We start from the raw sequence: 13,555 nt of genomic DNA on the forward strand, positions 1-13,555 counted from the left end.
GATTTTGGGGGGAATTTTGTGAATTTTGGGGGAATTTTGAGGATTTTGGGGGGAATTTTGAGGATTTTGGGGGGAATTTTGTGAATTTTGGGGGAATTTGGAGGATTTTGGGGTGGATTTGGAGGATTTTGGGGGGAATTTTGTGAATTTTGGGGGAATTTGGAGGATTTTGGGGGGAATTTTGAGGATTTTGGGGGGAATTTTGAGGATTTTGGGGGAATTTTGTGGATTTTGGGGGGAATTTTGAGGATTTTGGGGGGAATTTTGTGGATTTTGGGGGGAATTTTGAGGATTTTGGGGTGGATTTGGAGGATTTTGGGGGGAATTTTGAGGATTTTGGGGGAATTTTGAGGATTTTGGGGGAATTTTGAGGATTTTGGGGGGAATTTTGTGAATTTTGGGGTGGATTTGGAGGATTTTGGGGGGAATTTTGAGGATTTTGGGGGAATTTTGAGGATTTTGGGGGGAATTTTGTGGATTTTGGGGGGAATTTTGAGGATTTGGGGGGAATTTTGTGGATTTTGGGGGGAATTTGGAGGATTTTGGGGGGAATTTTGTGAATTTTGGGGGAATTTGGAGGATTTTGGGGGAAATTTTGAGGATTTTGGGGGAAATTTTGTGGATTTTGGGGCGGATTTTGAGGATTTTGGGGGAATTTTGTGGATTTTGGGGAAATTTTGAGGATTTTGGGGGAATTTTGAGGATTTTGGGGGGAATTTTGTGGATTTTTTGGAGATTTCGGGGTACGAGAGGCTCCAAAACGTTTGGGGGCTCCCTTTGGGGTCGGGATTTTGGGGTAAATTTGGGAATTTTTTGGCTTTTCAGGGGATTTTGAGGGGGCTCTCGGGGGCTCAGGATTTGGTGGATTTTGGGATGATTTGGGGCGGTTTTGGGGGTGATTTTGAAGAATTCAGGGTTTGATTTTGGGGTGTTTTAACAACATTTCCAGCCTCGATCCCCGAGGGAACCCCAAAACTTCCCCTTTTTTTTTGGGTCTCTTTGTCAACCTCAAATTTGATTTTTTTCCCCTTTTTTAGGGCCTTTTCAAACCGGGTTTTTTTTGGAGGATTTGGGGATTTTTTTGGGGGTCTCCCTGGAGGATTTTGGGGTTCTCCAAGGGGGGGTTCCCCCTTTTTTTCCCCCTCCTTCCCTGCCCCCCCAAACACGCCCGGCTCCTTCCCCCGCCCCTCGGGCAAAGTTCGGGCTCGGCCGGGACGTGGCGGCCTCGGGAGGTACCGGAGGAGGGAGGGGGGGGGGGTTTGGGGGGGTTTTGGGGGGTCCCCGAAATTTTTGGGGGTTCCCCCCAATTTTTAAGGGTCCCCCAAAGGGTCCTGGACCCCCCCCCCCAGCGGTGTCACCGCAATTTGTGCCCCCCCGGGGCAGTTATGGGGGGAACTTTTCGTTCCGTGCTGCAGGCGCTGTGCGTGGTGCAATGGATGCTGACCTTCCTCTTCCTCGGTAATTAGCGCCCGCTAATTAGGGTGGGGGGGGTAATTAACCCCTGGGAGAGTTAATTAACCCTTTGGAGAGAGGGTTCAAGCCCCTGGAGGGGTAATTAATGGAGGTATTAATGACTAGAAGGGTTAATTAATTAGGGAGAGGGCGGTATTGAAGGGGTTAAGTGCAGAGGAAGTAATTAACTGGGGTAATTAGCGGGGGTTAATTAAGGCTGGGGGAATAATTAACCCCTGGGAGAGTTAATTAACCCTTTGGAGAGGAAGTTCAAGCCCCTGGAAGGGTAATTAATGGGGGCATTAATGACTAGAAGGGTTAATTAATTACTGACAGGGGAGTGTTGATGGGGTTAAAGGTGGAGGAAGTAATTAACTGGGGTAATTAGCGGGGGTTAATTAAGGCTTGGGGGAATAATTAACCCCTGGGAGAGTTAATTAACCCTTTGGAGAGGAAGTTCAAGCCCCTGGAGGGGTAATTAATGGAGGTATTAATGACTAGAAGGGTTAATTAATTACTGACAGGCGGTATTGATGCGGTTAAGTGCAGAGGAAGTAATTAACTGGGGTAATTAGGGAGGGTTAATTAAGGCTGGGGGAATAATTAACCCCTGGGAGAGTTAATTAACCCTTTGGAGAGGGGGTTCAAGCCCCTGGAAGGGTAATTAATGGGGGCATTAATGACTAGAAGGGTTAATTAATTAGGGAGAGGGCGGTATTGAAGGGGTTAAGTGCAGAGGAAGTAATTAACTGGGGTAATTAGCGGGGGTTAATTAAGGCTGGGGGAATAATTAACCCCTGGGAGAGTTAATTAACCCTTTGGGGAGGAAGTTCAAGCCCCTGGAAGGGTAATTAATGGGGGCATTAATGACTAGAAGGGTTAATTAATTACTGAGAGGCGGTATTGATGGGGTTAAAGGTGGAGGAAGTAATTAACTGCGGTAATTAGGGAGGGTTAATTAAGGCTGGGGGAATAATTAACCCCTGGGAGAGTTAATTAACCCTTTGGGGAGGGGGTTTAAGCCGCTGGAAGGGTAATTAATGGAGGTATTAATGACTAGAATGGTTAATTAATTAAGGAGAGGGGAGTGTTGAAGGGGTTAAAGGTGGAGGCAGTAATCAACGGGGGTAATTAAGCCTGGGGGGTAATTAGCGGGGGTTAATTAAGGATGGGGGCTTAATTAAGCTTTGAGGAAGGGGTTAAGACGTTGGGGAGGTCTAATTAATCCGGGGTGGGCAATTAATAGTAGGGTAATTAGTGCCTGGGGGGTAATCAGGGGGGAGGGAGGAGTTAGGAGGGGCGGGGCAATTAACGGGAGGGGTCTAATTAACCCCGGGGGCTTAATTAAACCGAGGGGGGTAATTAATAGGGAGGGGGGAATTAACCCCGAGGGCGGGGCAATTAACGCGGGTTTAATTAACCGCAGCGTGGCAATTAATGTGGGGGGGGAGTTAACCCCAGGGGGTAATTAGGCGTAATTAACGGGGGATTAATTAACACCAGGGGGTTAATTAAAGGGGGGTTAAGTAGCACCGAGAGAGGCAATTAACTGGGGGGGGGGAATAGAATAATTAACCCCGGGGGGATAATTAAGGGAGGGGCAGTAATTAACCACGGGGGGGGGAATAATTAACGGGGTGGGGAGCAATTAATGGGGAATTAATTAACCCTAGGAAGGAGATAATTATTCCTGGGGACAATTAATTAACTCGAGGGGGGCTAATTAATGGGGGGGGGGAATGAACCCCTAAAGGGGACAATTAACGAGGGGAGAGTAATTAACGGGGAGTTAATTAACCCCGAATGGGGCAATTAGCGGGGAGGTGAGAATAATTAATTAGTGGGCAATTAATTAACTCGAGTGGGCTAATTAATGGCGGGGGAGAAAACGACTCCCCTAGCAGGGTGCAATTAACTGGACGGCAATTAACGGGGAGTTAATTAACGGGGAGTTAATTAACGGCCGGAGGAATTAACGGGGTGTTAATTAACGGGGAGGGAAGTAACGGGAAGTTAATTAACGGGGCGGCAATTAACGGGGAGTTAATTAACAGGGGGTTATTTATCGGGGAGGCTAATTAACGGGGAGATAATTATCGGGGGGTTAATTAACGGGGAGGGAAATAATGAGGAGGGAATTAACGGGGCGGCAATTACTGGGGAGTTAATTACCGGGGAGTTAATTAACGGTGGGGGGGAATTAACAGGGAGGGAATTAACGGGGAGTTAATTAAAGAGGGGGTTAATTAACGAGGAGGGAAATAATGAGGAGGGAATTAACGGGGAGGGAATTAGCGGGGAGTTAATTAAAGGGGCGGCAATTAACGGGGAGGGAATTAGCGGGGACTTAATTAACTGGGAGAGTTAATTAACGGGGAGGAAATTAACGGGGCGGAAATTAACGGCGGGGGGAATTCCCGGGGCGTTAATTACCGGGGAGCTAATTAACGGGGAGTTAATTACTGGGGATTTAATTATCGGGGAGCTAATTAACGGGGAGTTAATTACTGGGGGGTTAATTCCCGGGGGGTTAATTATCGGGGGGTTAATTATCGGGGGGTTAATTACAGGGGAGTTAATTATCGGGGAGCTAATTAACGGGGAGTTAATTCCCGGTGAGCTAATTCCCGGGGGGTTAATTATCGGTGAGTTAATTCCCGGTGAGTTAATTACCGGGCGGTTAATTACCGCTGAGTTAATTACCGGTGAGTTAATTACCGGGGGGTTAATTCCCGGTGAGTTAATTACCGGGCGGTTAATTACCGCTGAGTTAATTACCGGGGAGTTAATTACCGGTGAGTTAATTACCGGGGGGTTAATTCCCGGTGAGTTAATTACCGGGCGGTTAATTACCGCTGAGTTAATTACCGGGGAGTTAATTACCGGGGAGCTAATTACCGGGGGGTTAATTCCCGGTGAGTTAATTACCGGGGAGCTAATTCCCGGGGGGTTAATTACCGGTGAGTTAATTACCGGGGGGTTAATTACCGGTGAGTTAATTCCCGGTGAGTTAATTACCGGGGAGCTAATTCCCGGTGAGTTAATTACCGGTGAGTTAATTACCGGGGAGCTAATTCCCGGTGAGTTAATTACCGGTGAGTTAATTCCCGGGGAGCTAATTCCCGGTGAGTTAATTACCGGTGAGTTAATTACCGGGGAGCTAATTACCGGGGGGTTAATTCCCGGGGGGTTAATTCCCGGTGAGTTAATTACCGGGGGGTTAATTCCCGGGGGGTTAATTACCGGTGAGTTAATTACCGGTGAGTTAATTACCGGGGGGTTAATTACCGGGGGGTTAATTACCGGTGCGTTAATTACCGGTGAGTTAATTACCGGGGAGCTAATTACCGGGGAGTTAATTCCCGGGGGGTTAATTCCCGGTGAGTTAATTACCGGGGAGCTAATTACCGGGGGGTTAATTACCGGGGGGTTAATTACCGGTGAGTTAATTACCGGTGCGTTAATTACCGGTGAGTTAATTACCGGTGCGTTAATTACCGGTGAGTTAATTACCGGTGAGTTAATTACCGGTGAGTTAATTACCGGTGAGTTAATTACCGGTGCGTTAATTACCGGTGAGTTAATTACCGGGGAGCTAATTACCGGGGGGTTAATTCCCGGGGGGTTAATTCCCGGTGAGTTAATTACCGGGGGGTTAATTACCGGTGAGTTAATTACCGGTGAGTTAATTACCGGTGAGTTAATTCCCGGTGAGTTAATTACCGGGGGGGTTAATTACCGGTGAGTTAATTACCGGTGAGTTAATTACCGGTGAGTTAATTCCGGGCGGTGTGAGCGGCTGGCTGTGGCTGTGGGCGGGGTCGGGGGGGTCCATTAGGGTAATCACGGTAATGAGAGCGCTAATGAGGGCGCTAATGAGGGCGTTAATTAGGGCCGGTGTCGCTGCTGGCGCTGCTGGCGCTGCTCAGGACGCGGCTCTGGATCCTCCCGGTCACCTACGGGGGGTGGTGGCTCTGGGACTGGAACGGGCCCGACACAGGTGGGGACATCACTGGGGACAGCATTGGGGACACTGGGGACATCAATGGGGACATCAGTGGGGACATCACTGGGGACACTGGGGACATCACTGGGGACAGCATTGGGGACACTGGGGACAGCATTGGGGACACTGGGGACATCAATGGGGACATCAGTGGGGACACTGGGGACATCAGTGGGGACATCACTGGGGACACTGGGGACATCAGTGGGGACACTGGGGACAGCATTGGGGACACTGGGGACATCACTGGGGACAGTGGGGACAGCATTGGGGACACGGGGGACATCAGTGGGGACACTGGGGACATCACTGGGGACACTGGGGACAGCATTGGGGACACTGGGGACACTGGGGACACTGGGGACATCACTGGGGACACAGGGACAGCCGGGGGACAGCATTGGGGACATTGGGGACACTGGGGACAGTGGGGACATGGGGACAGCACTGGGGACACGGGGACGGCCAGGGGACATTGGAGACAGCCAGGGGACATTGGGGACACTGGGGACAGTGGGGACACGGGGACAGCATTGGGGACACAGGGACAGCCAGGGGACACTGGGGACATCACTGGGGACATTTGGGACAGTGGGGACAGCACTGGGGACATTGGGGACAGTGGGGACAGCACTGAGGACAGCAGGGACACGGGGACAGCACTGGGGACATTGGGGACAGAGGGGAGAGCGGGGGGACATTGGGGGGGTTGGGGACATTGGGAGGACACAGGGGAGGGACAGGGGACACCTGGGGGGTGACATTGGGGACATGGGGAGGTTGGGGACACCATGGGGACATTTGGGACAGCAGGGATGGGGGGGACTTTGGGGACATTGGGGGGGTTGGGGACATTGGGGGGGTTGGGGACATTGGGGGGGTTGGGGACAGTGTCCCGGGGGTGTCCCCGAATGTCCCCAAGTGTCCCCTCGCTGTCCCCAGGGCCGCGGCACTGGGATTGGCTCCGGAGCTGGCGCGTCTGGGACCATTTCTGTGACTATTTCCCCATCCGGGTACCGGGAACTGTCCCCAAATGTCCCCAAAATGTCCCCAATGTCCCCCAATGTCCCCAATGTCCCCCAATGTCCCCAAAATGTCCCCAATGTCCCCAATGTCCCCAATGTCCCCAATGTCCCCAATGCCCCCAATGTCCCCAATGTCCCCAATGTCCCCCCAACGTCTCCAATGTCCCCAATGTCCCCAACGCCCCCAATGTCCCCAATGTCCCCAATGTCCCCTCCCCAATGTCCCCCCAATGTCCCCGATGTCCCAAATCCCCCCAACGCCCCCAATGTCCCCAACGCCCCCAATGTCCCCAATCCCCCCAATGTCCCCAATGTCCCCCCGTGTCTCAGGTGGTCCGTGAGTGTCCCCTGCCCCCCGGCCGCAGTTTCCTGCTCCCCGCCCACCCCCACCCCTGTCCTGATGTCCCCAATGTCCCCAGTGTCCCCCAATGTCCCCAATCCCCCCAATCCGCCCGATGTCCCCGATGTCCCCATTGTCCCCAGTGTCCCCCAATGTCCCCAATCCCCCCAATCCGCCCGATGTCCCCGATGTCCCCAATGTCCCCAATGTCCCCCAATGTCCCCAATCCCCCCAACATCCCCAATGTCCCCAATGTCCCCAACGCCCCCAACGCCCCCAATGTCCCCCAACGCCCCCAATGTCCCCAATGTCCCCAACGCCCCCGATGTCCCCAATGTCCCCAATGTCCCCCAATGTCCCCAATCCCCCCAATGTCCCCAGTATCCCCGATGTCCCCAATGTCCCCAATGTCCCCCCAATGTCCCCAACGCCCCCAACACCCCCAATGTCCCCCAACGCCCCCAATGTCCCCAATGTCCCCAACGCCCCCAACGCCCCCAATGTCCCCAATGTCCCAAATCCCCCCAATGTCCCCAACACCCCCAATGTCCCCAATGTCCCCAATGTCCCCAATGTCCCCCCGTGTCCCAGGTGGTCCGTGAGTGTCCCCTGCCCCCCGGCCGCAGTTTCCTGCTCCCCGCCCACCCCCACGGCATCTCCTGTATCGGGGTCTTCGGCGCTTTCGTCACGGCTGCGCGCGGGGCCAGCGCCACCCCCGGCCCCGGGGGACCCTGCCCGGGGCTGCGGCCCAGCCTGGCCGCCCTGGAGGGGCTGTTCCGCCTGCCGCTGTACCGGGAGTACGCCATGGCCGCCGGTTCGTGGGGTTCGGGGGTTCAGGGGGGGTTCGGGGGGGTTTGGGGATTTTTTTGGGATTTTTTTGGGATTTTTTTGGGATTTTTTTGGGATTTTTTTATGATTTTTTTTGGATTTTCGGGGGACTTTTTTTGAAATGTTTTGGGATTTTTGGGGGATTTTTTGAGATTTTTTGGGGGTTTTTTGAGATTTTTTGGGGATTTTTTTGGGAATTTTTTGGGATTTTTTGGGGGATTTTTTGGGATTTTGGGGGGATTTTTTGGGGATTTTTTTGGGGATTTTTTGAGATTTTTTTATGATTTTTTTCGGATTTTCGGCGGACTTTTTTTGAAATGTTTTGGGATTTTTTGGGGATTTTTTTTTGTTTTTTTTTGATTTTTGGGGGATTTTTTTTTTATTTTTTGGGGGTTTTTTGAGATTTTTTTTATGATTTTTTGGGGATTTTTGGGGATTTTTTTCGGAATGTTTTGGGATTTTTGGGGTTTTTTTTGGGATTTTTTAGTTTTTTTGAGATTTTTGGGATTTTTTTGGGGATTTTTTCGATTTTTTGAGATTTTTTGGGGGGATTTATTTTTTATTTTTTGGGGGAGAATTTTTTTGGATTTTTTTTATGATTTTTTGGTGGGGTTTTTTAGGGGGTTATGGACGGGGCTGTTCCGCCTGCCGGTGTACCGGGAGTGCGCCATGGCCGCCGGTTCGTGGGGTTCGGGGGTTCAGGGGGGGTTGGGGATTTTTGGGGATTTTTTTGGGATTTTTGGGGATTTTTTGGGGATTTTTTTGGGATTATTTTGGGGATTTTTTTGGGGATTTTTTGGGATTTTTTTGGGATATTTTGGGGATTTTTTGGGGGATTTTTTGAGATTTTTTTATGATTTTTTTCGGATTTTCGGGGGATTTTTTTTGGAATGTTTTGGGATTTTTTGGGGATTTTTTGAGATTTTTTTGGGGATTTTTGGAGATTTTTTGGGGATTTTTTTGGGATTTTTTTTGATTTTTGGGGGATTTTTTTTGGGATTTTTTTTTTATTTTTTGAGATTTTTTTATGATTTTTTGGGGATTTTTTGAGGGATTTTTTTGGGATTTTTTGGGGCCTTTTTGAGATTTTTTTATGATTTTTTGGGGATTTTTGGGGGATTTTTTTCGGAATGTTTTGGGATTTTTTGGGAATTTTTTGAGATTTTTTTGGGATTTTTTGGGAATTTTTTGGGATTTTTGGGGGGATTTTTTTGGATTTTTGGGGGATTTTTTGGGGATTTTTTGGGGGATTTTTTGAGATTTTTTTATGATTTTTTGGGGATTTTTGGGGGATTTTTTTCGGAATGTTTTGGGATTTTTTGGGGATTTTTGGAGATTTTTTGGGGATTTTTTGAGATTTTTTGGGGATTTTTTGGGGATTTTTTTTGATTTTTGGGGGATTTTTTTGGGGATTTTTTGAGATTTTTTGAGATTTTTTTATGATTTTTTTGGGATTTTTTGGGGGATTTTTTAGATTTTTTGAGATTTTTTGGGGGGATTTTTTTTTTAATTTTTTGGGGGAGAATTTTTTTGGATTTTTTTTATGATTTTTTGGTGGGGTTTTTTAGGGGTTTATGGACGGGGCTGTTCCGCCTGCCGGTGTACCGGGAGTGCGCCATGGCCGCCGGTTCGTGGGGTTCGGGGGTTCGGGGGGGGGTTGGGGATTTTTGGGGATTTTTTTGGGATTTTTGGGGATTTTTTTGGGGATTTTTTGGGATTATTTTGGGGATTTTTTTGGGGATTTTCTGGGATTTTTGGGGGATATTTTGGGGATTTTTTTGGGGATTTTTTGAGATTTTTTTATGATTTTTTTCAGATTTTCGGGGGATTTTTTTCGGAATGTTTTGGGATTTTTTGGGGATTTTTTGAGATTTTTTGGGGATTTTTGGAGATTTTTTGGGGATTTTTTTGGGATTTTTTTTTATTTTGGGGGGATTTTTTTTGGGATTCTTTTGGGATTTTTTGAGATTTTTTTTCTGATTTTTTGGGGATTTTGGGGGGATTTTTTGGGGATTTTTTGGGGCCTTTTTGAGATTTTTTTATGATTTTTTGGGGATTTTTGGGGGATTATTTTCGGAATGTTTTGGGATTCTTGGGGATTTTTTGAGATTTTTTGGGGATTTTTGGAGATTTATTTGGGGATTTTTTTGGGATTTTTTTAGATTTCTGGGGGATTTTGGGGGGGGATTTTTTGGGGATTTTTTGAGATTTTTTTATGATTTTTTGGGATTTTTTTATGATTTTTTTGGGGATTTTTGGGGGATTTTTTTTTTGATTCTTTGGGGATTTTTTGGGATTTTTTAATGATTTTTGGGGGATTTTTGGGGAATTTTTTGTGATTTTGGGATTTTTTTTGTGATTTCTGGGGGGATTTTTTGGGGATTTTTGGAGGGATTTTTTGGGAATATTTTGGGAATTTTTTTATGATTTTTTCGAGATTTTTTGGGATTTTTTGGGGTTTTTGGGGGGGATTTTTTGGGAATATTTTGGGAATTTTTTTTTAAATTTTGGGGTGTTTTTTTGATTTTGGGACATTTTATGATTTCGGGGTTCCCCCAACCCCATTTTTTGGGGCTGTGCCCCTCACCCAGCCCTGCCCGGACTGGGAGTGGGGTCAGATTTGGGGAAAATCCGGGCGGTTTTGGGATCAATTTGGGGAAAATCCGGGCGGTTTTGGGATCAATTCGGGGCTTTTTCCCCGGGTTTTTTATGGAATTTTGGGGTTTTTTGGGGGGATTTGGGGTTTTTATGATTTCGGGGTTCCCAAACCCCATTTTTTAGGGCTGTGCCCCTCACCCAGCCCTGCCCGAACTGGGAGTGGGGTCAGATTTGGGGTAAATCCGGGCGTTTTTGGGATCAATTTGTGCCTTTTTCCCTTGGTTTTTTATGGGATTTAGGGGTGTTTTTTTGTAATTTTGGGGTTTTTTGGGGGGATTTGGGGTTTTTATGATTTCGGGGTTCCCAAACCCCATTTTTTAGGGCTGTGCCCCTCACCCAGCCCTGCCCGAACTGGGAGTGGGGTCAGATTTGGGGTAAATCCGGGCGTTTTTGGGATCAATTTGTGCCTTTTTCCCTTGGTTTTTTATGGGATTTAGGGGTGTTTTTTTGTAATTTTGGGGTTTTTTGGGGGGATTTGGGGTTTTTATGATTTCGGGGTTCCCCCAACCCCATTTTTTAGGGCTGTGCCCCTCACCCAGCCCTGCCCGAACTGGGACTGGGGTCAGATTTGGGGAAAATCCGGGCGGTTTTGGGATCAATTTGGGGAAAATCCGGGCGTTTTTGGGATCAATTCGAGGCTTTTTCCCCGGGTTTTTTATGGGATTTTGGGGTTTTTTTTAGGGATTTTGGGGTTTTTTGGGGGGATTTGGGGTTTTTATGATTTCGGGGTTCCCGAACCCCGTTTTTTAGGGCTGTGCCCGGTGAGCCAGCGCTGTTTGAACTGGGGTCAGATTTGGGGAAAATCCGGGCGTTTTTGGCATCAATTTGTGCCTTTTCCCCCGGGTTTTTTATGGAATTTTGGGGTTTTTTGGGGGGATTTTGAGATTCTATGATTTCGGGGTCCCCGAACCCCATTTTTTAGGGCTGTGCCCGGTGAGCCAGCGCTGTCTGGACGCGGTTCTGTCCCGGGGGTCGCAGGCGCTGCTGATCATGGTGGGGGGCGCGGCCGAGGCTCTGGAGGGGACCCCGGGGTGTCACCGCGTCACCCTCCGCAACCGGCGCGGCTTCGTGCGCCTGGCGCTGCGCCACGGGTACCCCAACAGGGATTTGGGACATTTTGGGGGGTTTTGGGGGGATTTGGGGCGGATTTGGGGTCATTTGGGGCGGTTTTGGGGCGTTTTGGGGTGAAATATTGGGGGTTTTTGGAGGGAGTTTTGGGGTTTTGGGGTGATTTGGGGATGATTTGGAGAGGTTTTGGGAGGATTTGGAGAGAATTTGGGGTGATTTGGGGGGATTTGGGGTGATCTGGAAGGGTTTTGGGGGGATTTGGGGCATTTTTTGGGGTGATTTGGGGCCATTTGGGGCGGTTTTGGGGCGATTTGGGGTGAAATATTGGGGTTTTTTTAAAGGAGTTTTGGGGTTTTGGGGTGATTTTGGGATGTTTTGGAGAGGTTTTGGGATGTTTTGGAGAGGTTTTGGGGGGATTTGTGGGGATTTGGGGAGATCTGGAAGGGTTTTGGGGGGATTTGGGGCATTTTTGGAGGAATTTGGGGCGGATTTGGGGCGGTTTGGGGTGAAATATTGGGGTTTTTTTTAAAGAGTTTTGGGGTTTTGGGGTGATTTTGGGATGATTTGGAGAGGTTTTGGGGGGGATTTGGAGAGAATTTGGGGACATTTGGAAGGGTTTTTGGGGAATTTGGGGAGATTTGGGGCGGATTTGGGGTCATTCGGGGCGGTTTTGGGGCGGTTTGGGCTGAAATATTGGGATTTTTTTTAGGGAGTTTTGGGGTGATTTTGGGATGATTTGGAGAGGTTTTGGGGGGATTTGGGAGTGATTTGGAGAGGTTTTGGAGGGGATTTGGGGGGGATTTGGAGAGGTTTTGGGGTGAAATTGGAGGATTTGGGGTGATTTGAGGCGGTTTTGGGGCGGTTTTGGGGGAAAGACTGGGGGGTGTTGAAGGGAGTTTTGAGGGAATTTGGAGAGGTTTTGGGGAGAGTTTGGGGTGAAATTGGAGAATTTGGGGTGATTTGGAGAGAATTTGGGGAGATTTGGGGGGATTTGGGGCATTTTTGGGGTGATTTGGGGTCATTCGGGGCGGTTTTGGGGCGGTTTGGGCTGAAATATTGGGGGTTTTTTTAGGGAGTTTTGGGGTTTTGGGGTGATTTGGGGATGATTTGGAGAGGTTTGGGGGGATTTGGGGGTGATTTGGAGAGGTTTGGGGGGATTTGGGGATGATTTGGAGAGGTTTGGGGGGATTTGGGGGTGATTTGGAGAGGTTTGGGGTGATTTTGGGATGATTTGGAGAGGTTTGGGGGGGATTTGGGGATGATTTGGAGAGGTTTGGGGGGATTTGGGGGTGATTTGGAGAGGTTTGGGGGGATTTGGGGATGATTTGGAGAGGTTTGGGGGGGATTTTGGGATGATTTGGAGAGGTTTGGGGGGATTTGGGGATGATTTGGAGAGGTTTGGGGGGATTTGGGGATGATTTGGAGAGGTTTGGGGGGGATTTGGGGGGGATTTGGAGAGGTTTGGGGGGGATTTGGGGGGGATTTGGAGAGGTTTTGGGGTGATTTTGGGATGATTTGGAGAGGTTTGGGGGGATTTGGGGGGGATTTGGAGAGGTTTTGGGGTGAAATTGGAGGATTTGGGGTGATTTGGGGTGATTTGGGGTGATTTGGGGCGGTTTTTGGGGTGAGGCTCTGGAGGGGACCCCGGGGTGTCACCGCGTCACCCTCCGCAACCGGCGCGGCTTCGTGCGCCTGGCGCTGCGCCACGGGTACCCCAACAGGGATTCGGGGGGTTCGGGGGGATTCGGGACATTTTGGGGGGATTTGGGGTCATTTGGGGCGGTTTGGGGTGAAAGTTTGGGGGGTTTTGGAGGGAGTTTTGGGGTTTTGGGGTGATTTGGGGATGATTTGGAGAGGTTTGGGGGGGATTTGGGAGTGATTTGGAGAGGTTTGGGGGGATTTGGGATGATTTGGAGAGGTTTGGGGGGGATTTTGGGATGATTTGGAGAGGTTTGGGGGGATTTGGGGGTGATTTGGAGAGGTTTGGGGGGGATTTTGGGATGATTTGGAGAGGTTTGGGGGGATTTGGGATGATTTGGAGAGGTTTGGGGGGGATTTTGGGATGATTTGGAGAGGTTTGGGGGGATTTGGGGGTGATTTGGAGAGGTTTTGGGGGGATTTGGGGGTGATTTGGAGAGGTTTTGGGGTGAAATTGGAGGATTTGGGGTGATTTGGGGT

At 49.2% G+C, this 13,555-nt stretch overlaps 1 protein-coding gene across 1 annotated transcript; it reads left to right on the top strand.

Moving 5' to 3' along the window:
* Positions 1-1,203: 1,203 nt before the first annotated feature.
* Positions 1,204-12,279, top strand: LOC147647471 (2-acylglycerol O-acyltransferase 3-like). The gene is made up of 8 exons (XM_086871705.1): positions 1,204-1,232; positions 1,384-1,458; positions 5,345-5,452; positions 6,401-6,471; positions 6,814-6,877; positions 7,374-7,637; positions 11,232-11,433; positions 12,270-12,279. Exons 2-8 carry the CDS (start codon positions 1,386-1,388, stop codon positions 12,277-12,279), a joined length of 792 nt encoding a protein of 263 aa, XP_086727831.1. The 5' UTR covers positions 1,204-1,232; positions 1,384-1,385.
* Positions 12,280-13,555: the final 1,276 nt, after the last annotated feature.

This window comes from Cyanistes caeruleus, chromosome 37 (genome assembly GCF_971803275.1).
Source record: "Cyanistes caeruleus chromosome 37, bCyaCae1.hap1.1, whole genome shotgun sequence".
Lineage (NCBI taxonomy): Eukaryota > Metazoa > Chordata > Aves > Passeriformes > Paridae > Cyanistes > Cyanistes caeruleus.

Coding starts and splice junctions, on each gene's coding strand:
- LOC147647471 (XM_086871705.1), top strand. CDS start 1,386: ATGGGGGGAACTTTTCGTTCCGTGCTGCAGGCGCTGTGCGTGGTGCAA. Junction 6,472..6,813: donor GTGACTATTTCCCCATCCGG/GTACCGGGAACT, acceptor CCCGTGTCTCAG/GTGGTCCGTGAGTGTCCCCT. Junction 6,878..7,373: donor CCCCGCCCACCCCCACCCCT/GTCCTGATGTCC, acceptor ACCCCCAATGTC/CCCAATGTCCCCAATGTCCC.